The 26,963-nt window shown below is 41.6% G+C and overlaps 1 protein-coding gene across 1 annotated transcript; it reads right to left on the bottom strand.

The window, feature by feature from the left end:
* Positions 1 to 4,985: 4,985 nt before the first annotated feature.
* On the bottom strand, positions 4,986 to 21,569 carry epdr1 (ependymin related 1). Its single transcript, XM_055634644.1, has 3 exons — positions 21,241 to 21,569; positions 14,056 to 14,264; positions 4,986 to 6,147 (listed from the first exon to the last, which is right to left on the bottom strand). The coding sequence occupies exons 1-3, from the start codon at positions 21,528 to 21,530 to the stop codon at positions 5,957 to 5,959; spliced, it is 690 nt and encodes a 229-aa protein (XP_055490619.1). The 5' UTR covers positions 21,531 to 21,569; the 3' UTR covers positions 4,986 to 5,956.
* Between the last annotated feature and the right edge of the window lie 5,394 nt (positions 21,570 to 26,963).

Below are 26,963 nucleotides of genomic sequence, written 5' to 3'. Positions count from 1 at the left end.
TCCATCGATCAGCAAAAAGCTTGAACGTGTGGCTGCTGAACTGGGGGCCGTTGTCGGTTTGCAGGCTTACCGGAGTCCCATAGGCAGAGAAGTGTCGTTTCATCCTCCGTATGACAAACTCGGACGTGAGGGAGTGCAGCTGGTCGATCTCGAACCAATTGGAGAAAGAGTCGACGAGAACGAGATAGTGTTTGCCGCACCACTCGAAGATGTCTGCCGCCAGCGACGTCCAGGGCAGTGCTCGCGGGGGTTGTTGTAGGAGCGGTTGTCGCTGCTGATGTGGCGCGAGGCTGTCTCCAACTGAAGGTGTGGGTTTGTATCCCACTTCTGACACCATGTAAATGATGTGAGACTGATGACAATAGATTAGATCAAACATAACTTTAATCATTGTTGTACAAGCACAGCATTGGAAGCTGTCAGCCGTTGGGACCTGGTGCAGCATCTGCTGACTAAAAAAGGAGGAGAGTGCTGTTATAGCTATGGTGATGGGGTGGATTGGGAGATAGGTGATTTCAATATCTTGGCCTTATAGGAAATGCACAGTTGCACTGCAGAGGGTGGGAGAACAGGATGTTACCCTGGGATGGAGTGTTTCAATTATGAGACGGGATAGACTCACACAATTCCTGGAATTCCACTAATTTCTTGAATTCTCAACTCCTGAGGGGTAAGGCTAAATCACAAGAGGTATTTAAAGAAGAATTAAATACATTTTGAAAGATCATGAAATTGTGAGAATGTAGGAAAGAATTGCAGATGCAGAATTTAAATCGAAGGTAGACACAAAATGCAGGCAGCATCTCAAGAGCGAAGGAATGGGTGACGTTTCGGGTCAGCGATCGTTTCGCTGAACACCTCCGCTCAGTCCGCCTTAATTTACCTGATCTCCTGGTTGCTCAGCACTTTAACTCCCCCTCCCATTCTGACCTTTCTGTCCTGGGCCTCCTCCAGTGTCAGAGTGAGGCCCAGCATAAATTGGAGGAGTTTACTCCCCAGTGGTATGAACATTGACTTCTCTAACTTCAAATAGCCCTTGCTTTCCCTCTCTCTCTCTCCATCCTCTTCCCAGTTCTCCCACCAGTCTTACTGTCTCCGACTACATTCTATCTCTGTCCCGCCCACTCCCCTTACATCAGTCTGAAGAAGGGTCTAGACCTGAAACATTACCCATTCCTTCTATCCAGAGATACTGCTTGTCCCGCTGTGTTACTCCTGCATTTTGTATCTACCATGAAATTGAGAGCTATGGGTAACGGTACAAAATAAATGTGAATTTGAGTCCAGGGGAGATCATCCATTTTGAATGTCAGGTCATGTTTGAGGGGCTGAGTGACCTACTCCTGCTCTTATTTTATCGTGTCCTATGCTATTAGACTGGATTTGTTTTTCCTGAAGTTGGGAAGCTTTGTTGAGGGGTGGGGTAGATATTAGGAAAGTTTCCACATAGCACAAGCATTTTATCTAGAGACCACAGGCTTTGGGTAAATGATATGGAAATATGGGGAGGACCTTTTCATCCAGATGATGGTTGGAATCAGGAATGGAAGATCCACTTACATTTAATAAACATCTTACGAGCACTCCAATCACCTAAATGTAATACCTTCCATTATGATAACATGTGTAGTTTATATATAGATGATTTGTTCTAGCGGGACTCCTCTGCATTGCGACAAATGTAAATATTTTATGTTCATTACTGTTTCAAGTCATAACCATATAACAATTACAGCACGGAAACAGGCCATCTCGACCCTTCTAGTCCGTGCCGAACACATAATCCCCCTAGTCCCATATACCTGCGCTCAGACCATAACCCTCCATTCCCTTCCCATCCATATAACTATCTAATTTATTTTTAAATGATAAAAACGAACCTGCCTCCACCACCTTCACTGGAAGCTCATTCCACACAGCTACCACTCTCTGAGTAAAGAAGTTCCCCCTCATGTTACCCCTAAACTTCAGTCCCTTAATTCTCATGTCATGTCCCCTTGTTTGAATCTTCCCTACTCTCAGTGGGAAAAGCTTTTCCACGTTAACTCTGTCTATCCCTCTCATAATTTTAAAAACCTCTATCAAGTCCCCCCTTAACCTTCGGCGCTCCAAAGAATAAAGCCCTAACTTGTTCAACCTTTCTCTGTAACTTAGTTGCTGAAACCCAGGCAACATTCTAGTAAATCTCCTCTGTACTCTCTCTATTTTGTTGACATCCTTCCTATAATTAGGCGACCAAAATTGTACACCATACTCCAGAATTGGCCTCACCAATGCCTTGTACAATTTTAACATTACATCCCAACTTCTATACTCAATGCTCTGATTTATAAAGGCCAGCACACCAAAAGCTTTCTTTACCACCCTATCTACATGAGATTCCACTTTCAGGGAACTGTGCACAGTTATTCCCAGATCCCTCTGTTCACCTACATTCATCTTTGGGTCCCGTCAATAATTATTTGCACTTCCCAAAAATGCTACAATTTTATGCATCCTTTCTTATTGTAGGAAAGCAGACTATTCGCAACGCAAGTACCCAGTTTGCGCCGATATGCCAACTTCAAAACATTTGTAGCACAAAAAAAACTTAGTTCTGACTCTGGGTCATTGCTCAATTCAGCATTTCTTCAGTCCTTGTGTTGTTGAAACACTCGTCCATCTCTGAAAGCCACAAATTGAACTTTCCAATCCACCTCTAGGGAGCCTTACATCCTCTATCACACATATTCTGCTCCCCTTTCAGCATTTCAAAAGGATGTATCCCTGAGCAACTTTCTAGTCTGTCCTCACCTACTACTTCACTATGCATTTGTTTGCTAAATGACTGCAGGAAATGAAATCCAAGAGAAGCTGCAATTCACTTGTAGTTCTTCAAGTCCAATGTCCTGCATTTGGTGTTCATAACGTGGCCTCATCTATATTGGAAAATGCAAATGCAGATTGGGGATTTATTTTTCAGAACATTTGTGCTCAGTTATATGAGCAACAATGAGCTTCTGCTTGCCTGCCGCACTTCACACCCACCCACTTTGGTGTCTGTTGCCTCCCAAACTGTTATAATGAGGCCTGGTGCAACGTCAAAGAATACTACTTCTTGTTCAATCTGTACAGGCTACATAATTTAATATCAAATTCTCCAACTTCGGATAACTTGTGGTCTTTTTGTTTGTTTGTGAACTCCAGATTGTATCGCCTAAGAAGAGAATTTCCCATTGCTCCGCCTATTACCATCCCCCCCTCCCAACTTATCGGTTACATTGGCTAATTTGTTTCTTCTCATTCCTGCCAAAGGATCCCAGGAATGTTAACTACACTTTGTACAGATGCTATCTAAGGAGCCTGTCCCACTGTACGAGGTAATTCAAGAGCTCTCCAGAGTTTAAAAAAATCGAACTTGTGGTAAGTACGTAGAATGTACGTTGCGACTACGTCAGAGCTAGTGGATGTCTCGTAATGCTAACGGCAGGTACTCGGGAAACGGGGTAACTCGTGAAGTTTTTTCAGCACAGTGAAATATGCCCACGAGAGACCCCGAGTACTTACAAACGGCTATTACCGTAATTCTCAGTTCGAATCAGGGGAAACTCAGGAGAACTCTTGAATTACCTCGTAGTGGGAAAGGCCCTTTAACTTGCTGAGATTTTCCAACATTTTCTGTTTGTATTCCCATCCTTCATACATTGTCAAGTTTACCCTACCCAAATCTTTGTTCACTTCCACTAGTCCTACCTGTCCTACTCATTTCGGATCTGTCAAATTACTCGACACTAAACATCTCAATCTCATATATCCATTTGGTACTCCAAGTTTGGTTCGGGCATCTATCTTCTATTCTCTGATTGTGCCTTCGTGATGCGTCTTAGGACCTTTTCTGAATTATAAAGCACGTGCTGGGTTTATGTTATAAAGCTCTGGCTATTGTGCTCGTTTGACAATCTTATTATTTCTTAGTTTTGTACATGATTCTCCCATAAAAAATCGACCTAAGCATTATCAGCATGTGCATACTTGGTCTGATAATATTGTTTTATTTCTTCCAATACAATATAAACATGGCACTCGTCTTTTTCAATGATCTCCATTACTTCTAGCACTACATTTCTTTTCTTTTTCCTTTCTGCCGTTATTTATCTCTTTCAATTTACTCCTCCTCCAGCTAGATTACCTCCCTCTGCTGACACCACCACATGTGTTATACACTCTCTTGGTCTCAACCTTATCACAGCTGAATATCCCATTCCGTTCTCTTAAATTTACACGGTTTCCTACATATCCAATGATAGGTCAATGAAACGAATTGTTAATCATTTTTCTCACAATAAAGGTGCTGTCTGTTCCCTTGAGTATTTCCAGCATTGTGCTATTATTTCACATATTCCTATAGAGTTCAACAATTCAACTCAATTGTTAAACACATGTAATATAACCATATGCATTGTTGAATAAAGATAGTTTCTGTTCACAGCAGCCTTAATCCAAGGAGAGTTTAATGTAATATTAGCACGTTACTTCTCACAAGTAAACACCATGGAACTGGCACAAGTATTTTTTTATTAAAAAATAATTTAATGGATTAAGAAATGTGCACATTTCGAGAACCTCCTTTATCTATTCATGCCAAGATGGTAATGAAAACACTCTGTTGAGATCAAATATGCTTAATATTATTATTTAAATTATTTAATTATAATGAGTTTAATTTGGATACAACGCGGAAACAGGCCCTTCGGCCTACCGAGTCTGCACCAACCAGCGATCCCCACACACGAACACAATCCGACACACACTAGGGACAATTTACAATGATACCAAGCCAATTAACCTACAAACCTGTACGTCTTTGCAAAGTGGGAGGAAACCGGGTCTCTGGCAGCTACTGCTGCGCCGACGTACCACTCTTAGATGGCTATTTATACCCATAGATGGGTATTTAACTATATCCTAAATATAAGAAAATATAAATACACAGAAAGAAACCAATATGGTGTTCAGAGAAGATTTTATTTAAAGGTAATTACATTACATTGAATTGCAGCACCTCATAATAAACATGGGGGGAAACTCAGTGCATGCATAAAACTCAGAAATTACTGAATAATACTGAATAAATGTATCCGGTTAAAATGTACAGTTAGAATCACTATGGAGTTCATTTCAGCTCTGCTTCAAAGCAACAGCTACTTTAAAGTAATAAATCCATCACTGTTTTAGATGGTGGGGGCCTGAACAGTATTTGTGAAATAAAGCAGATAACAGAATAACACAATAGCCCCAGGAAATACAAAAATGAACTCCCTGTCAGAATTCTCAAGTTTAAACTCTTCCCTAATTAATGATCATTAATAGCACCCAAATTACAAATGTAAGATTGGAAGAAACGTTGCATATTCTTTTGCAAGCCAGTAAAGGACCACAGAAGAAACTTTAACTCTTTGATCCTCAGGCAGGGATATTGTTGATCGAATGCTGTGCCACATTTCTTATTTTGAACACAAGTACGACTTTCAAAATAGAGGTTTTTCATACATTAAAACATGGTTTTTAATAGATCCCAGTGTTTTAATTTATTATTTGAAAGTAATGCAGTTCTCTCGGTTGTCTTTTGCTTTATTTGGGTTATATTATTGTACACACTATTAAACATATGTAAAGAACCAACTACAACAGAATAAAACAATTGTACAATTTTGAAGCAATTCTGTTAATGTATTCCAGGTAATTAATTATTATTTGTCAATGCACGTACACACAGACACAAGCCCAGATCCAAGGCATGATTACACAAACATGCTAAAGATGAAAAATACCCAATTTTCCTTGGAAATAATATGCCAATCAGTAGATTATTTGTGAGGGAAATGAACTAACAGTTCCCTTATACATCATCATTCAAAAAAAGATCATTAGTGACAGTTAATAAATGATGGCTGTATTTGTAAGCCAATACCTATACTCAGCAGTCATCGCTCATCTCCTCTGGGCTGGCTGCCTGGCAGGTGCTGGGTGGGGTGAAGACAGACGGGTCACTAATCCCTAACTGGAGATCAAAAAAGCGTGTGGAACTTGTTACATTGTAGCTCTTCGCGTAAGTTTCTTGCACTGGATAGCAATCCTTTACTGTGTAAATTCCAACCCATGTTTCAACTGCAAAAACAAGCAGAAATACAAAAATATAAAGCAGTATGACATACTTTGAGTATACAGTGCCCTCCATAATGTTTTGGAAAAAGACTCATCATTTAATTATTTGCCACAACACAACACAATTTGTGATTTATAATAGAAAAAAAATCACATGCGGTTAAAGTGCACATTGTCAGATTTTAATAAAGGCTATTTTTATACATTTTGGTTGCACCATGCAGAAATTGCAGCTGTGTTTATACATAGTCTCCCCCATTTCAGGGCACCATAACGTTTGGGACACATGGCTTCACGGGTGTTTGTAATTGCTCAGGTGTGTTTAATTGCCTCCTTAATGCAGGGAAAAGAGAGAGCTCTCAGCACCTCGTCTTTCCACCACCTTTGGAAACTTTTATTGCTGTTTATCAACATGAGGACCAAAGTTGTGCCAATGAAAGTCAAATAAGCCATTATAAGACTGAGAAACAAGAATAAAACTGTTAAAACAAAGAGACATCAGCCAAACATTAGGCTTACCAAAATCAACTGTTTGGAACATCATTAAGAAGAAAGAGGGCACTAGTGACCTTAATCATTGCAAAGGGACTGGCAGGCCAAGGAAGACCTCCATAGCTGATGACAGAAGAATTATCTCTATAATAAGTGGAGTACAGAGGCAAATAAATAAATGATGGGTCTTTGTCCCAAACATTATGGAGGGCACTGTAAATGTACTTTATTTACATATCAAAATTAAAACATGAAACAATAACACTAAATACAATATGATTAATGTATTGGATGATATTTAACAGTGTTCCTATAATAGGGGAATGATGCTCCTAACATATATTTAGGTAAAGATGTCCTGATTAGTTGGTAGAAATAGATTGAAGATGAAGTGTTAAAAGGAAGTGCCAGGAGAATAGGAGAACAAACCATGGGAACACTCAGATGGCACAAGGGAAGATATTGGGTAAGGTACAATACTTAAGACCCAAATTTCTAATAAGGAAAGTTATGAAATAGCGAGGATAAAAGAGTGGAAAAAGGAAAAAAAAGGCAGAAGTAATGGACTTGCATTCAAAATACCAAATTAGGTGATATTTTGTTCAGGCTGTAACAAACAAAGAAACACATTTTCAAAAAATAGATCAAATACTAAAGTGAGGCTTGAAATCAGAGACCTCTGCCTCAGCAGTGAAAGACAATAGACAATAGGTGCAGGAGTAGGCCGTTTGAGCCAGCAGCACCGTTCAATGTGATAATGGCTGATCATCCACAATCAGTACCCCGTTCCTGCCTTCTCTCCATATCGCTTAACTCTGCTATCCCTAAGAGCTCTATCTAACTCTCTTGAAAGCATCCAGAGAACCAGCCTCCACCACCCTCTGAGGCAGAGAATTCCACACACTCACAACTCTCCGTCTGAAAAGGTTTTTCTTCATCTCCGTTTTAAATGGTTTACCACTTATTCTTAAACTATGGCCCCTGGTTCTGGACCCCCAACATTGAGAACATGTTTCCTGCCTCTAGCGTGTCCAAACCCTTAATAATTTTATATGTTTCAATAAGGTACCCTCTCATCCTTCTAAATTCCAGAGTATACTCTCAGCATTTGACAGTCCCGCCATCTCGGGAATTAACCTCGTGAATTTACGCTGCACTCCCTCAATAGCAAGAATGCCCTTACTCAAGTTTGGAGACCAAAACTGCACACTATACTCCAGGTGTGGTCTCACTATGGCCTTGTACAACAGCAGGAGGACCTCTTTGCTCCTATACTCAATTCCTCTTGTTATGAAGGCCAACATGCCGTTCGCTTTCGTCACTGCTGCTATACCTCCATGCTTATTTTCAGTTACTGGTGAACAAGGACCCCCAGATCCCGTTGTACTCCTCTTCCCAACTTGACACCATTTAGATAATAATCTGCCTTCCTGTTTTTGCCACCAAAGTGGATAACCTCACATTTATCCACATTGAACTGCATCTGCCCAGTCACCCTGCATCCTCATAGAATCCTCACAGTTCACATTGACACTCAGCTTTGTGTCAACTGCAAATTTGCTAATGTTACTTTTAATCCCTTCATCCAAATCATTAATATATATTGTAAATAGCTGTTGTCCCAGCATCGAGCCTTGCGGTACCCCACTAGTCACTGCATGCCATTCTGAAAGGGTCCCGTTAATTCCTACCCTTTGTTTCCTGTCTGCCAACTAATTTTCTATCCATGTCAGCACCCTACCCCCAAAACCATGTGCTCTAATTTTCCTCACTAATCTCCTATGTGGGACCGTATCAAATGTTTTCTGAAAGTCCAGGTACATCCACTGGCTCTCTTTTGTCCATTATCCTGGTTACATCCTCAAAAAAGCCCTGCCACGTTGGCGGAAGCCACAGATCAGCTGGTTCCCCCCGCTGCTTTTCGCCGTCCTCGCCGGTGGCCCGCAGGCTCACTCGGGATCACGCCCGCCCGCCCACTCCACCCTCTCCCCCCTTCTCTCTCTCCCCCCCCTCCTCTCTCGATCGGCCGGCCCTCTGCTGCTTTTGATCATCCTTTCCGCTCGCGCCAGCAGGGTCGCCCGCTCAAAAGACGCCACAAATTGGAAACCCCAGCTCCAAAAGGCTGGAAGCTCCCCTGCCTCTGTGTCCATTTCTGTGCCCCTCTCTGTGTGTCCCTCCGTGTCCCTCTGTGTTTGTGTCTCCGTGTCCATCTCTGTGTCCCTCTATGTGTGCCTCAGTGTCCCTCTCTCTGTGCCTCCGTGTCCCTCTCTGTGTGTGCCTCCGTGTCCCTCTCTGTGTGCCTCCGTGTCCCTCTCTGTGTGCCTCCGTGTCCCTCTGTGTGTCTCCGTGTGTCCCTCTGTGTGTCCCTCTCTGTGTGCCTCCGTGTCCATCTCCGTGTGCCTCCGTGTCCATCTCCGTGTGCCTCCGTGTCCCTCTCCGTGTGCCTCCGTGTCCCTCTCTGTGTGCCTCCGTGTGTGTGTCTCCGTGTCCCTCTGTGTGTCCCTCTCTGTGTGCCTCCGTGTCCATCTCCGTGTGCCTCCGTGTCCATCTCCGTGTGCCTCCGTGTCCATCTCCGTGTGCCTCCGTGTCCTCTGTGCCTCCGTGTCCCTCTCTGTGCCTCCGTGTCTCCCTCTCTGTGCCTCCGTGTCTCCCTCTCTGTGCCTCCGTGTCTCCCTCTCTGTGCCTCCGTGTCTCCCTCTCTGTGCCTCTGTGTCTCCCTCTCTGTGCCTCCGTGTCTCCCTCTCTGTGCCTCCGTCTCCCCCGCATTTGGTAATTTTCGGTGATCACCTATTAGATAATCACAATGCTGGGATCAGCAAATGTTGGGAGGGTGGTTGCCGAACTTAGGTATAAAAGATATAGAAAACAGGTGAGCAAACAGTAATGTTGTTTGAATGCATCAGAAGAATGCAGAATTTGCGAAACATGCGAAAGATTACTTTGCATGTTCTTTTGTGGATATCTGTATAAATCTGGAATTTTGTCCTTGGAGATGATTTCAGCAATGGCAGGAATTTCTGGACATAATCCAAATGCTGGATCATTTCATTCCAAAGAGGAAGAAAATTTCTAAGGGGAGTAAGCTTCTTTAGGTATGTTATGAGAAAAAGATTAGTAAAGACCAATGTGGGTCCCAGAAAGGCAGAAACAGGTGAAATTATTATGGGGAACAAGGAAATGGCAGGAGTTGAACAGGTACTTTGATTCTGTCTTCAGGTTCCTGGGAGTCAACATCTCCGATGACCTCTCTTGGACCCACAATACCTCAACTCTGATCAAGAAGGCTCATCAGCGTCTCTTCTTCCTGAGGAGGCTGAAGAAGGTCCATCTGTCTCCTCAGATCCTGGTGAATTTCTACCGCTGCACCATCGAGAGCATCCTTACCAACTGCATCACAGTATGGTATGGCAACTGCTCTGTCTCCGACCGGAAGGCATTGCAGAGGGTGGTGAAAATTGCCCAACGCATCACCGGTTCCTCGCTCCCCTCCATTGAGTCTGTCCAAAGCAAGCACTGTCTGCGGAGGGCGCTCAGCATCGCCAAGGACTGCTCTCACCCCAACCATGGACTGTTTACCCTCCTACCATCCGGGAGGCGCTACAGGTCTCTCCGTTGCCGAACCAGCAGGTCGAGGAACAGCTTCTTTCTGGTGGCTGTCACTCTACTCAACAACGTACCTCGGTGACTGCCAATCACCAGCCCCCCCCGGACACTTATTATTTTTTTAATTCAAATCGTTTGCTATGTCGCTCTTCAAGGGAGATGCTAAATGCATTTCGTTGTCTCTGTACTGTACACTGACAATGACAATGACAATTAAAATTGAATCTGAATCTGAGTCTTCAGTAAGGAAGACACAAACAATCTATCAGATATACTAGAGGACAGAGGATCTAGGGAGACTGAGGAACTGAAATAAATTTGCATTAGGCGAGAAATAGTATTGGGTAGACTGATGGGACTGAAGGCTGATAAATCCCCAGGGCCTGATGGTCTGCACGCCAGGGTACTCAAGGAGGTGGCTCTAGAAATTGTGGACGCATTGGTGATCATTTTCCAATGTTCTATAGATCCAGAATCAGTTCCTGTGGTTTGGAGGGTAGCTAATGTAATCCCACTTTTCAAGAGAGGAGCGAGAGAGAAAACTGGGAATTATAGATCAGTTAGTCTGGCATCAGAGGTGGGGAAGATGGAGTCAATTATTAAAGAAGTAATAACTGCGCATAGCAGTAAAGGATTGGTCCAAGTCAGCATGGATTTATGAAGTGGAAATCCACTTGACAAATTTTCTGGAATTTTTTAAGGATGTGACAAGTAAAATGGATGAAGGAGAGCCAGTGGATGTAGTGTATCTGGACTTTCAGAAAGCCTTTGATAAGGTCCCACACAGGTGATTAGTGGGCAAAATTAGAGTATATGTTATTGGGGGTAGGGTACTGACATGGATAGAGAATTGGTTGGCAGTCAGGAACCAAAGAGTAGGAATAAACGGGTCCCTGTCAGAATGGCAGGCAGTGGCAAGTGGACTGCCGCAAGACTCGGTGCTGGGGACGCAACTATTTACAATATATATTAATGATTTAGATGGAATTAAAAGTAACACTAGCAATTTGCAGATGACACAAAGCTGGGTGGCAGTGTGAACTGTAAAAAAGATGCTCGGAGGTTGCAGGGTGAATTGGACAGGTTGAGTGAGTGGGCAGATGCATGGCAGATGCAGTATTATGTAGATAAATGTGAGGTTATCCGGTTTGGTGGCAAGAACAAGGAGGCAGGTTATTATCTCAATGGTGTCAGATTTGGAAAAGGGGAAGTGCAACGAGACCTGGGTGTCCTTGTACACCAGTCACTGAAAGTAAACATATAGGTACAGCAGGCAGTGAAGAAAGCTAATGGCATGTTGGCCTTCATAACAAGAGGATTTGAGTATAGGAGTAAATAGATCTTTCTGCAGTTGTACAGGGCCCTGGTGGGACCACATCTGGAATATTGTGTGCAGTTTTGGTCTAATTTCAGGAAGGAGGCCAAATGAGGAAAGTCATATGAGGAAAGATTGGAAAGACTGGGCTTGTATTCACTGGAATTTAGAAGGATGAGAGGATATCCTACAGAAACATAAAACTATAAAATGAGAGGACAAGCAAGATGCATGAAAAATGTTCCCAGTGTTGGGGGAGTCCCGAACCAGGGGGCCACAGTCTAAGAATAATGGGGAGGCCATTAAAAACTGAGATGAGATAAAACATTTTCACCCAGAGTTGTGAATTTGTGCAATTCTCTGCCACAGAAGGTAGTGGAGGCCAATTCACTGGATGAATTTACCAGATTGTTAGATAGAGCTCTTGGGGCTAGCGGAATCAAGGGGTATGGGCACGGGTCCCTGATTGGTTCATTGTGATCAGCCATGATCACAATGAATGGCGGTGCTGACTCGAAGGGCGGAATGGCCTCCTCCTGCACCTATTTTCTATGTCTATGTTTCTGGCCACATTGGTGCCAGTCTATGGGTGGGATTCTACATTGGGTTTATTTAGAGTAACGTTATAATATTCTTAACTCTGTAATTTACGAGGCAAAGAAATGTAGGCTCGATATAAACATCCACTTTTTTTCCACCAGATTTCTAAAAATTCCTGCCCAATCCCCATCCCACATCTAATTTCGAACTGAGACATCCTTTTACTACATCGTCTCTGGCGCTCTTTTAAATAATTAGCCAAAACAAAACTTACCAAATTCCCTGCAATTGTGAAAAATCTAACCTACTTATGCCATGGGAAAGTTTGAAAACATGGCTGAATGGATTAGTACGTATCTTAACTGTTTCTCTGTTAGCAGACCTCTTGCCAGTACAAATCCAGTCTACTTTGGCAACTATTCAATTTCTAAATTGTACAGTGCCAAGGCCATAAAATGCATTAAGTGAGCACTTTTTATGACTGGGTGAAATATTGTTCCAAATAGATCATTTCTAATTTCAACTTTCAATCTAAAATTTGGAATTGCTCTTTAACTCCCAACAATAAATCCTGTAAGAGTTTTGGTACTACAGCTGCACAATTCTAATCCCAATGTTTTCAAAGCAAAAAGTTTGCTTGAACTCATGTACTGAAACAGACCGAATGAAATCAGTTAAATCAGTTTAAGTAGAATACACAAAAATATTATATGTATAATACGAACGTGATCATTTATTTTGAATATTTACAAAAACCCAAACAGAACATTCTTGCAACTAAGTGCAAACATTAAATCAAAATCTACTTTGGACAGACCTTGACATATCTTGTGTTAACTTCAAAATAGAAAACCATTTGTTTACATGCAGATTTAAATTATCTTCCACAGCATTCTAAATTTCAAGAAATTTCATAGGATCCAAAAGATAGTAAATATATTCAAAATAGAAAATGATTTTCAGGAAAAATGAAAAAACAGAGATTTAGTCTTTCCATTTATATTCTGAATGTTTCAATCCACATGCACACCGTACAACAATTAGACTTTGATCTGTAAATACAATTTACGAAACAATTTGACGTTTTAGCAAGTTGTACAAATGATAATTAACCTTTGAGATTATACAAGTTTTTAGACCAGAAATGATTAGCGATTGGGTTAAAAGATCTGCATTTATATTTAACAATTAACCTAACTTGGAAAATGTGCCGTCATTACTCTAACCTGCACCTACATAGACCATAAGTAATTGTTTTGTTCAGGAGAGTGTGTTATGCTTTGAGTATATTCCCACGTACCATTGTCAGCTTGTCAATCCTTCTATATCATTTGCAATAGATTGCTGTATGACACTATGAATCAGATCAAAACAGCCTTATTCAAAGCATCCAATTCACAGATAACTCATTAATTATTGTTTAATGCACACCAAATAATGATCTAAATTTAATATTACTTCTATGCACAATATGGTGTAATGGCTTGAATATATGTAATGTAAAGGTTTTATTTTGAATCATTCAAAATATTCAAAGTTCTAAAAGTTGGAAGTTGAGATACAATTACGTCCATCACAGCCCATTTAGCTTTTTTATACAAATTAAGAGATTAATGTCTATCCTCATAGAAAAAAAGTTTTAGATTTTAACTGTTTACCTATAATGATGCATTTAATAAAATTTGTTTTGACATGATTACTCTTGGATGATACTTTAATTCAAATAAGGATTTCCATGGTGTTGATATTATTACAATATTTTAATTGTAATAAGACTGATAACACAGGGATTGCATCAGGCAATAACAGTCAAATTACCTGTATCTACTGGAAGATTAAAAAATGTGCATGAAGGTTCACTGAAAGATCCCAATCTTAAGATTTTTTAATGTTTATTTAGTTCCTCAATAAGATTTAGATGTCACCATTTATTGCATCTCAGTAAATAGCATACTACTTACATTTACGAGCAGGTTTTCTATCTGACCATTCTTGAACCACGATCTGGTCTCCTGGCCCACCAATGCTGTAATGATCTTCATAGGTGGAGTTATTAGGAATATCATATGGGTCCCATGGCTGAATAAGAGGCAGTTTGGAGCATTGCTTTGTCACTTGCTCAATCTTGAAAAGGACTGGGTTTTTATACAAATATATGTATTCATAAAATCTAGAAGGAAAAAAAAAAAGGTTTGAGTATATCAAAAAACCTGCTCAACCAAGTAAGCCAATTTGTATTTATAAAAGCAAATAACATTTGAAAACGTTGGAAAGCTAAAATAAAAACAAAAAATGATGGAGATGTTTAGCAGACCAGTCAGCATCTACAATGAGCAAAATAGAGTTAACATTTTACCCAATTAACTTTTGGTCAACCTGAAAAGCACATTCTATTTCTTTTTCCCCAGATGCTTTCTGACATGCTGAGCATAATTAGTATTTTATATTTTATTGCAGTTACAAAACCCCATTTAATACCCATTGGTTTTATTTTGATGACGCACCTCAACTCTTCAATGTTGTCAACTGTTGCAGTTCCTGCATATGTTTCTGAAAAGATAGCCACAACCTATCCATCATTGTACTTTTTCCAAGTAGCTCCTCAATCCAACATAGGCAATTTATTTCTCATGGGCCCATAATTTCCTTTGTTAAGATTTAGAAGCTTAGTTTCAATTTACGTACTCTACCTTTCATATTGATGAATAATGTTCTGGTCACTATTTTCTTATGGACCTTGTCATACAAGATTAACCAACCCGTTTTAATTGAACAACGTCTGATCTCAAATAACCTAGTCTCCAGATGGCTGTTCAAAATACTGGAACCTGAAGTATTATCACTGATTTTGTCTGTCCAGTGAGTTTTGTTACAGTTACCAATGATTGCTGAAGAACCCAGGCTGCAATCAACTTTCATTGTCTGTTTATGTCTCCTATATTATCATGCCTATTTGAAGGCCTATGGACTACTCCAATTGTTTTGATACTCCACCCCTTTTGTTTCATGCAGGTTCATTCACATATTAATTTCAGAATTAATACATTGAATTCATCGTTTCTAGCAATGCCATATTAGGTACCTTCTGCACCTTTAATAATATAAACATATAACAAGTCAGGCTTCATCAATTGAAAGAGAACCAGACTTAATATGTCAAATCAAAGACTCTTCATCAGAACTGGATTTTTGATCTGAAACATTAAAATTTCTTTGCTCCCTAACCTGCTGAGTAGTTCCAGTAAATTTGTTTTCTTCTCAGATTTTGAAATAAGGCATTTGTTTTTACCTTTTTCTTTCCAGCTACTTGTTCTACATATCCTTCGATATTTGGTTCCAAACTCTTATCGCCTGGTAACCATATTACACTGTTAATTTGGGCACCTTGTTATGAATGTCTAATGCATTTCGATACTGGATCGACAAATTTACCATTTTAACTTTTTTAGATAATCTGCGTGTATAACACACAAAACAAATATTTGCATTGTATATCAGTACATGTGCAATAATAAATCAATATTTGTTCTACTGTCTACCATGATATCTTTACATGTCAGCTAAGAGAAGTATTTGCGGACATCGTAATCTCTCTCCCTATGTCAATCTGCTTTACGACTACTATCATCCCGTTGCCAGAAAAATACAAGGTGGTGCCTTAATGACAATCGTCCAGTGGCTCTGACATCCACCATCATGAAGTGTTTCAAGTCACACATCAACTCCAGCCTCCCAGACAACCTAAATCCACTGCCTACCATCACAAACAGGACACAGCAGACAACATGTCTAGAACATCTGGATAACATGGACACCTGCGTCTGAATCCTATTTATTGACTATAACTCCACCTTTAACGTTATAATCCCTACCAACTTCGTCTCCAAGCTACCTCTCTGCAACTGGATCCTTGACTTCCTGACCAAATAAGCAAGGATAGGCGATAAAACATCCCACACAATAATTTTCAACATGCGGTACCCACAAAGCTGTAGCCTCAGTCCCATACTATATCCCCTATACACTTGTGATTGTGCAGCCACATTCTGCTCTAACTACATTTACAAGTTTGCATTTTATGCCACTGTAGTGGGCTGGATATCGATGGAGAGTTTAGTAACATGGTGCTAACCTCCACATGAATGGGAGCAAAACGAAGGAGCTGGTCATTGGCTTCAGGGTGGAGTACACTGTCCACTGATGCTGAAATGGAGCTAGTTGAGTATTTCAAGTCTCCAAGTTTAAATAACACCATTAATTTGATCTGGCCCAATCGCATTGACGGTATGGCAAACCAGCTTCCACCCCAAGGACTACATGTACACTTCATGCTCCCTGGGAAACTAGGCAACATAATCAAGGACCACCCTGGTCTAAAGAAGTGTCTCGACCCAAAACGTCACCCATTCCTTCTCTCTAGAGATGTTGCCTGTCCCACTGAGTTACTCCAGCATTTTGTGTCTACCTTTGAAGACCCTGGCCATTCTCACTTCTTCCCTCTCAAGTCGAGCAGAAGATACAAAAGATTAAAAGCAAGTACCATCATGCATATTCAAGAATATCTTCTTCCACGTTATCAGATGTACCCCATATATGCTAAAAAAATGTGTTGAGGAAACAGTGGGCCGGGCAGCATCTGTAGAGGGAATGGACAGACGATGTTTTGAGTCAAGACCGCTTCTTCAGACCGATGGAATGAGAGGGGTGGGTGGGAGTTGGTGCTGGAAAAGAGCGGTGGGCACGGGGCAAAGCCTGGACGAGGGACGTTTTTTGACATGAGTGGAGTAAGTGACAAAGGTTGAGGTGAAAATAAAATGTGGCTGGGTTGGGTGCAAAAGGCCTGAGCTATAGGTTGGGTGCAAAAGGCCTGAGCTATAGAATAGGATTTTATTCTAGGATTGCCGGAGGCTGATGGGTGATCTTAGAGGTGTATAAAAGCATGAAGGGAATAGATAGGGTGAATGCAGAATCTTTTACCTAAAGTAGGTATCAAAAACTAGAGGATATAGGTTTAAGGTGAGAGCGTTAAGATTTAATAGGAACCCGAGAAGACTTTTTCACTCAGCAGATGTATGGAACGAGCTGCCAGGGGAGGGAGGCAGGTATGATATCAGCATTCAAAATACAATGGATAGGTACATGGATAGCAAAGGTTTAGAGGAGTATGGGCCAAACGCCAGCTCATGGGACTAGTTTAGATGGGGTATCCATGGGGCTGTTTAGATGGTATATGCGAAGGGGCTGTTTCCATGCTCTATGATTCTATGATATATATCTTATTAAATATTCCTCCATTAAGACCCATTGGGTTAAAACCCTATTTACTTCCTCTGTTATTTAATTAACTAGAAATCGGGTCCCGGTTCAGGTGCAGTCAGTCGATCCCAATGAAACAACTCTCTCTCCCCGATACTGACGCCAATGTTAATATTGACCAAATTAAAGACACCATAAAATCGAGGATCCCTGTATTTGTCAGAATTGCTTAACCTCTGTCAGTGGAAATTTACAGGCTGTGGATGGTGCCTGCCAGTCCAAGCCCAGATCGATATGCAGGATGATAAGAGATCCAGGTGTTCTCCTCATTTCCCCTTAATTGATAATATGTATTAAAACTCTGTAAATAAACTTAAATGCATTGATATGATTGGTTTGCTGTAAAGGAATTGTAAATGGTGTAAATAATGTTGCAAGACAGTTACCCTGCTGCTTGTTGATTGGCCAAAGTGTTAAGCCCTGGCAGGTTTGTTTGAGTTCCAGGATAAATGTCACATTATTCAGTTGTTAGCTTCCTTCCAGAAGCTTCTCCTAGAAACAATGCAAGGGAGACTCTGTTATTGGTTTGGGGAACTGTCAATAATGTATTGATGTAATTAATATGTATGATTGGACTGTAAAAAGACCACCCCTATGTAGTTCGGCTCCTCAAGGTTCGCAGACCTATAAAAGGTGGCTCCATCTTAGATCGAGGTCGATCTTCTGGAGGAACGCTTGGGACTGCGTGACCTTTTGGAGTGTTTCTGCTTGCATGAGGCTGAAGGGCTTGGCCAGGCAGAGACTAGGATCGAACCTGCGGTGGTTTAGGTATCGTATAGGGGAATTTGCTGTTCAATCTAAAAATAAAGTTTAGTTGTTCCAGTGCATGACTCATTGTTTTTTTGACTGAACTAGACTGGGGGGTATGCTTGAGAAGAGCATATTTACACCAATGCTGCATGAAATTAAACTCATTTCCCTTATACCAATTTTTTTCAGCTACCCATTCATCACCCGGTCGGTCATCAGAACTTCTTTCTTACCCCTTACACATTGATTTAGCATCTATGTAAACCACAATAATTGGATTTCTCTCCCTCACATTCCTAGGTCCTCACCAACACAGATGAAACATTCATCTTGGAACTGCGTAGCAACAGAGCCTTTGGGTATCTTGCTCTTGGCTTTAGGAAAACAGTGTCTATCTCCCTAGCTACACTGTCCCCCCTTACAACTGCATACATTCATTTTAACACCCCCAATTTGAACAGCCACCCATACCAGGAAACCATAATTAATTAGCTCATCTCCCTTCAAACATCCATGGGAGCTACAAAACCTTCAAAACTATTGGGCAGGACCCAGGTTCCTGTAATACAATATCTTGGATCCCTGCATCAACTGAAGTTACATCCTTCAGTCCCCGTTTGCATGTCAATTTCAAAGTTTTTAATTTAAGGGGTATGACTGGCTCCTGGAATAAATATATTGAAAGGACTTCACAGGACATTTTTATAGAAATCAGCTTTTCTACCCAATAATAGATAATATGAATCATTAAACATTAAAAATTATTGAATACATCTCCACAATCGTACCAATAACAACCAATCCATGATGAATATAACAGAAAAGCAGTGTTTTTGTTAAATGATGAAAGATTAGTTGGTGCTGAAGTTCAAAGGGACTTGCATGTGCTTGGACACAAGACATTAAATGCCAATGTGCAGCCACGGCAGGCTACTGGGTGGGTAAATCATGTGCTAGTCTTTACATCAATAAGATATGATTACTGGTATAAGGAAGTTTTACCTCAATTGTATAGGTTTTTTTTTTAATCAAGACAGCGCCGTCACTCCTTAAACATCAACGATGCACTTGTAATAAGGGAGTGCAAAAAAGATTCACTAGGCTATTTCTTATAATTGGAGTATGCTTGCCATATGAACAGGTATTAAACAGATTGGGATTATAGTCCCAGAGGTTAGAGGAATGAGAGATCATTTTAAGAGGCACAACATTGTTAAAGGACTGGTCAGGCTAAATACAGGAAGTTTTTTTGAAGAGGGTTGATGAGGGCTGAGCAATGGATATGATCTACATGGATTTTAACAAGATCTGACAAAATTCCTACATGTAGGATAGTCTGGTAAATTAAATCACATGGAATCCAAGGTGAGTTTACCAATTTGATTCAAATTTGGCTTGAAGGAAGAAGTCAAAGGATAGTTGTAGAGGGTTGTTATTGTGATTGGAGGCTGTGACCAGTGGTGTGCCAGTGGGGTTGGTGCCGAGTCCCCTGTCGTTTGTTATCTATATTATCAATTTGGATGACAATGTAGTAAATCTTCAGACGACACCAAAGCTGGTAGTATAGTGGAGTATATGTAAGTTTACAACAGGATCTAGATCCGTTGGAAAGGTGTGGCCAAGGGATGGCGAGTAGAATTTAACTCTGATAAGTCACATCAGGGCAGGAATCACACAGTAAATGGTTGAACCCTGGAGAGTGCAGTGGAACAGAGATCAAGGAGTGCAGGTGCATGGTTCCCTGAAAGTGTTTGGTCAGATGGATAGGATGGTGACTAAGGCATTTGTCATGTTTACCTTCATTGAGAAAGGTATTTAGTACAAAAGTTGTGTCATCATGATACAGCTGTACAAGTTAACCACATATGTACAGTAGACGTAGACAGGTTGGTTAGTAAGTTTGTAGATGACACCAAGATTGCTGAGGTCACACACTCTGAGGAAAGCTGACAAGCCGTGGTGTCGCTGAATGTTCCAAGCCCAAATTTGTGCAAATAAAGGCTTTTCGTCTACTTGAAGGTATATGGTGGGATATAGATCAGTTACAGAAATGGATGGAGAAATGGCAGATGGAGGTTAATTTGATAAAATGTGGTGTTGCACTTTGGGACTTTCAATGCAATGGCAAAATATTTGATTAGTGGCATAATACTTTGCAGAATACAGAGGGATCTTTGGGTCCAAGTCCATACCTCCTTGAAATAAAATGTAGATAGAAAGGTAAAGAAGACATATGGTATGTGTGCTTTCTTAGATCAGGGCACCGAGTACACGATTCAGGAAATCATAGTGCAGCTTTATAGGACTTTCGCTATTGAGTATTGCGTGCAGTTCTAGTCGTCCCATTCACAGCAAGGATGTGGAGGCTTTGGACAGGGTACAGATGTGGTTTACTGAAATTATGATTGGGGGTATTAGCTAGAGGGAGAGGTTGGACAGACTTGGATTGTTTTCTTTGGAACATTGGAGGTTGCGAGGAGACCTGATAGATGTATATAATACAACAGTGGGTTTAAGAAACTTCAACAGCCGTATGAATATCCAGGCAATGGAGGATATGATTATGTGTTGCACTATATCTGTTTATTTATTGTGTATATATGGTCTATGGACACACTGAACTTTTATCTTCCATTTTGTATTATGCTTACATATTCTGTTGTGCTGCAGCAAGTAAGAATTTCATTGTCCTATCTGGAAATTATCTCAGTATCAGGTTTAGCACAGACATTGTGAGCCGAAGGGTCTTTTCTTGTGCAGTACTGTTCTATGTATGGAAACAACCAGCAGCATTATCAAGTTTCAGGACCCTTGCGTATAAAATCGGGTGTAGATCCTGTTAGATAATCATTTTAAAAGTCCCATCAATGTACTTTCGTTGGTAGTCGCCCGCAGTGGCACGAAGAAACGTCCTCTCACTTCAAGGGTGAAAATAATGTTATTGCTCCCAGCGTCTATCCGCGTCAGGATAAACAGGGGCACAAAGATCATATGCCTAATTTTAGTGACCCGGGGCCCAGCCGATACAAACAAAGGCCCGTGAACGGCTGCAAGGCCGCGCCGCGCAGGTTTGCACCTACTTCTTGCAGGGAATGTGACCTTTCTTCTCATCCAGGATTCGCACACGCTGGTTCTGTCCATCGTATGAGATGAGGACCCGGCTGTTCTTGCCCGTGGTGTGGTCGTACACGACAGCCCTGCCTTCCCATTGCTGCGGGGCCTGGCACGGCTGAGGCTGGGCAGATGCTTCCAAGCCGGAACCCCGAGCAGGTCGGGCAACGCATGAGCCGGGTACCCACCAGCAACACAGAAGCACCAGCAGCCATGCCGAGCCTGCGCGCGCCAGCAGCCGGCCGTTACCCATGGCCATTTCAAATGATTGCACGTGACGCTCGCGGGCGGGCGGTGACGTGCGGGCGGTTCGCTTTGCTCTCGAGTTCCACCGCCTCCGCAGGTCTCTGAACTATCCTCGTGTTCTCACCGCTAGCTGGCTCAGTAAATAATGATTTCTCTGAGAAATACGCTTTAAACGCCTGAGGTTAAAGGAGGTGACGACTAGGCCGCTTTCAAACGGCGAAAAGAAAAAGAATAAGGTTCTGAGATGGGAAGGGCAACCTCTGCAGGGCATGAGTTTAGCATCTTCAGCATCCCCCGAGCCGGCAGCACTAGTTTCCAGGCAGTGCGTCGGCGAGGATTGCATCGGAGAAAGTTTGATTGATTTAATCGAAACTTTACAGAAGCCAATTAACTTCTAACCTTCGCACGTTTTAGGAATCTGATGAGAAACCGCAGCACCCTGGAGAAACCCATGCGGCTACACTACAGGGACAACGCGCAAATGTCACATAGACAACATTCGAGGTCAGGATTGAACCTGAGGACATTCAGTACAGGTTGCTTGGTATACAGTACAGCGGTTACAAAATGTGAGATTTAACGGGATCAGTCTAAAATTGTGTGCCATCAGATGGAAGCATAAGAAGCGTTTAATTTGACCAGATTCAGGCATGCAAAGTAATAAAAGTGTTATGGACCAGTTCCAGTACTCGGAAATGAGAATCTTGTTCTCTATTGACTTTCTCTGTAGCCATAAAGCAGAGAGCTGTGATCGGGTTTGGAAATTTGAGGAAGAACTCTTCACCCAAACAAGTGATTGGAACCAGACTGAAGGTTCCGCAATAATCTAGAGTGTACTCTGAAATTATCCTCCAGTGCTTAGTTCAGCGGCTGTAGCTAATTTCAAACTTGTTACTAGAATAAACACCTATCCATTTGGGAATTTTAAATGCCCAGGACCAAATAGGCTCTGCAGAAAGTAATTCACAATAAAACATGATTTTTAATGGGAACTTCACTCGCTCTATAGCAGGAACTATGTTCAGGAGCTGCAACTCCAAGCCAATTTAAATCATGGGAGACCCCTTCCACCATGTGCAACGGTCTGTTCCAGAACGTTCAGGCAAACGCCTCCGTTTATGCCCTCAAAACGGAGAGGTTGAGAAGGAGTTTCTTCCCAGAGGCCATTTGGACTGTAAACTCCTATCTCACCAGGGACTAACTTTACTGAACGTTTTTCCTTCCGCCCACAATATTTAATGTAAAAGAATATGTGTGTGTTTATGATTGTGTTTATAGTTTGTTTGGTTGTTTGTTTGTTTGTCTTTTTGCACAAAGTCCGCGAGCATTGCCACTTTTCATTTCATTGCACATCTCGTATGTGTATGTGACGAATAAACTTGACTTGACTTGAAGGGATGATGGAGGCTGGTGCTTTGGGAACATTTAAGTATCTAGATGAGCATGGGAACTGTTATGGCCTAGAAGGCTCAGGGCAAGTATAGATAGATAACCAATGGCCAGGATAAACATGGTAAGCCAAAAGGCCTTCCTCTAAGTCGTATCAATTTATTATCTTAAGGTTATAGTTATTGCACCACTGAGTACATTTGAAGCAAAGATCAGTAGGTTTTGAGGCACTAAGAGAATCAGAGGATATCAAGATGGTAAATAGGTGGCATTGAAATAGTACATAATATTCCTAAATGACATCACAGAGAAGGGTGAGGTCCTACAGACAGAATTTAGGAAGATAATAAAGAACATAAAAAAACAGGATATCAAGGTCAGTCATCTCCAGATTACTACCAGTGTGTAGGAAGGAACTGTAGATGCTGCTTTACACTGAAGATAGGCACAGAATGCTGGAGTAACAGGCAGCATCTCTGGATAGAAGAAATGGGTGACATTTTGGGTCAAGACCCTTCTTCTGACTCTACGTGCCATTGGAAGATAAGGCAAATGAATGCTGAAGACATGGTGTTGAAAGTAAGAAACAATTCCTGAGGAACTGACACAATTCCTGAGGGACATTGGACCTCTACAAGTCAGAATGCATTGCAACATAACAGGAACAGCAACAAATAAAGTAAGGAAAAATGATAAGCTCAAACTAAAGACAACATCATCCACCAAAAGAAATTGCAGCCCAGTCCGCCACAAACTAGCCTCCCCCATTTATTCCATCCATATTTAATCTGCGGTACACAAAAATGCTGGAGAAACTCAGCGGGTGCAGCAGCATCTATGGAGTGAAGGAAATAGGCAACGTTTTGGGCCGAAACCCTTCTTCAGACTCAACAGTTCCCATACTCATTCAGACTATATTTAATCTGCTTTTGGAAAGCAGCCAACGTAATCAAGCATCACCCACACCACTGTTCTCTTTTCTCCCCTCGCCAGTTGGGAAGAAGGTACAAAAGCTTGAAAGCACATACTACTAGGATCAAGAACAGCTTCTTTCCCACTCTTATCAAACCCCTAATGCTAGGGAATAATTTCCCAATCTTCCAATGTACCTCGTTGTAGCTCTTGCACTTTTTTATTTGCATTTTCTCTGTAGCTGTAACACTATATTCTACATTCTGTTTATTTTCTCTTTTCTACTACCTGACATACTTGCATATGGTATGATTTGACTGGAAAGCAGGCAAAACATTTTTTTTACTGTATTTCGGTATATGTGACAATAATAAAACAAAACTGAAACGAATAGTAAAAACAGTCTGCATTAAATCAAATCAGCTTAAGGATTTTATTTGGGTGAGTGGAAATGAAATACATTAAGAAAGAGTAGAGAGAACAATACATCTTGATGTATTCAATGGAACACCAAATGGAAAAAAACAAAAATATAGGGTCTCCCCGGGTTATGAATGGCCAACTTACCGCATACATACGAACGAGTATTTGGAAGACTGGTAGGATGAGATGGATTTGCTGGCTGCTGCGGAACTGGAGGCATCTTCTGCCGGATGGAAAGGGGCATGTCCATGTACTTCTCCCCTCCCCCAAAACCACAACAATTGGTGACTGGGTCTAAATGAGCAGAGCTGAAAGCACTGAGCAGACTAATTTGCCCATCAGAGTTATTTCTATGATCCTCTTTTAGACCGTGTTGTAACTTGGGCTTCCTAGCGGCTCTATGCCAGCAGCGGCCTCTGCAGTCTGGGCCGAAACCCTTTTTCAGATTTTCTGTCTGTGTTTTCATGTAGTTTTATTTATTTTTTTTGGGGTGTGTGCCAACGGGTGGGGGGTGGGGTGGGAAACTTTTTAAATCTCTCCCTGCACTGGAGACCCGACCTTTCTCTCGTCGGGTTCCGTTGTCGTTGAGGCCGCAACGAGGAGCGGCCTCCAACAGGAAGAAGCCGGGGACTCTGGTGCTACTCACCGTTGCCGTCGCGGGGCTGGCCGAGTCCGGAGCGGTTGGAGCGGTGGAGGAGCGCTGCCGCTGCCGCTGTAACCCTGCTGTGCCGCTCTTGCTGCTGCTGCTTATGATTTGCATTTTCTCTGCTGCTGTAACACTATATTCTACATTTTGTTTATTTTCGCTGGGAGCCTGCGGATCCCTGGATATGAGACCGCTTTTCGGGGCTCCTGCAAAACGGCGAACTTCTCCCGCCCGTGTTAATAAAACAAAAACTGAAATGAGCTAGTAAAAAACAGCCTCATTAAATCCGCCCAGCTTAAGGATTTAATTTGGCCGCGTGGAAATTAAATACATTAAGCGAACAGTAAAGAGGGGGCTCCATCTTGATGTATTCAATGGAACCCAAATGGAAAACCTCGCAAAAATACCCGGGTCTCCCCGGGTTAATGGCCAACTTACCGCATACACAATCGCCATCGCCAGCCGGGGGCTTTGACTTTGACTCTGCCATCGGGGGGGGGAGAGTGCAGTGGAGAGATAAGTTTTTTTTTTTCCATCAAAGGGGCATGTCCATGTATGTTTCCCCTAAAAAAAATTATGTTGGTGTCTGGGGTTTAATGAGTGAGCTGTAAGCACTGCAGCAGACTAATTTCGTTTGGTTACCTCTAGGGGTCTTTTAGATGACAATTGTAATTGGGGCTTCTATAATTTTAATAGGTGACTACATTCGTTCCAGTGTAAATTGATATAGTAATAATGTTTAAGGGCAGAGAGAGAAGAGTTTCTAAATTTTATCAAGGGTGATTTTCTGGAGAAGCATGTTTCTCGTCCAACAGGAAGGAGGCATTGTTAGATTTGGTTTGAAGGTTTGCCTTAGGCCAATGTACCAATTTTCACTGGTGAACCATTTATAAGAGTATTCATAGCATTACATGTTTTGGTTAGCTGTAGAAAGAAGAAGGAGCAATCCAAAATAATAATTAATATCAAGAAGACTCATTTCAATGCGATGAGAGGCAAAAGGAAGAGATGGTTTGGTTAAGGCGGTGGCACATTCCCATGAGAGGTAAAATAAAAAAAAAAATCTAGTAGCTCCCTGAATGACGTGGCAAATTATTATTATTAGGATTGGATGTCGGTGTTTTTCCCCAGGGATCAATGTGAGTTCCTTTGTATTTTTTCTGATGACCTAGCTGTAGGGATGCAAACCAAATTTGCAGACCTTGGGATAAATATGAATTGGAAAAAGGACAATTATAGATTACAGCAGAACATAAACAGACTAATGGAATGGACAGAGGCATGGTAAATGGTTTAATGTGGAGAAATATTGATTCTTTTAATATTAAGAATGAGGAGCGGGACATAAACTTATACAACATGGTAACATGCCCTTTAGCCAAACACTTCCATGCTGAATAAGGCACCTTTCTGGGCCCAATTGCTTGCATTAGACCCATATCCCTCCAAACCTTTTATATATGAACCTGTCCAAATGTATTTTATGTTGCACTTGTACCCACCTCTCCAACCTAAACTCATCCACTTGAGGAAAACAACTCTGAGACAACAATGCACCCCTCCATTACAGGCAACATGCTGGTGAATTTCTGGACTCTAATAAGATGTGGACTAATAAGATGATGACATATGTATTGAATGAGTGGGCTCCAGGGAATCTTGAAGAACAGAAATACTTTGTGGGTGAAGATGGGCTGATTGGCAGATAAGAGTTGGGTGGGGGCAGAGGGAAGAGACGTGTAGAACCAGCACAGAGACTGGGAGATGATAAGTGAAGAACATAAGACTGCAGATTCTGGTATCTGTTAACTAAGAAAGGTGAAAAATTGAACTAATTGAACCAAATACGGAGAGATGGTGGCAGGTGGGATTAACGGAAGGTAGGGATGTTTGAGAAGTAGGGGGAAAGGATGTGGAAGGAATGTGTGGGTGATAGGCAAATGGCATAGGTGGGGGAAGGGGGAAGAAAAACTTGGTAAAGGGTTATTGTGGGAAGAACCGTATGTTTGGGAGGGCAGGATATATGGGATGAGAGAGAATTGGACAGGAAATTGTGGAATTCAATAGAGACACAAT

This window comes from Leucoraja erinacea, chromosome 4 (assembly GCF_028641065.1).
Source record: "Leucoraja erinacea ecotype New England chromosome 4, Leri_hhj_1, whole genome shotgun sequence".
Lineage (NCBI taxonomy): Eukaryota > Metazoa > Chordata > Chondrichthyes > Rajiformes > Rajidae > Leucoraja > Leucoraja erinaceus.
This window is presented reverse-complemented; position numbering and strand designations above follow the sequence as displayed.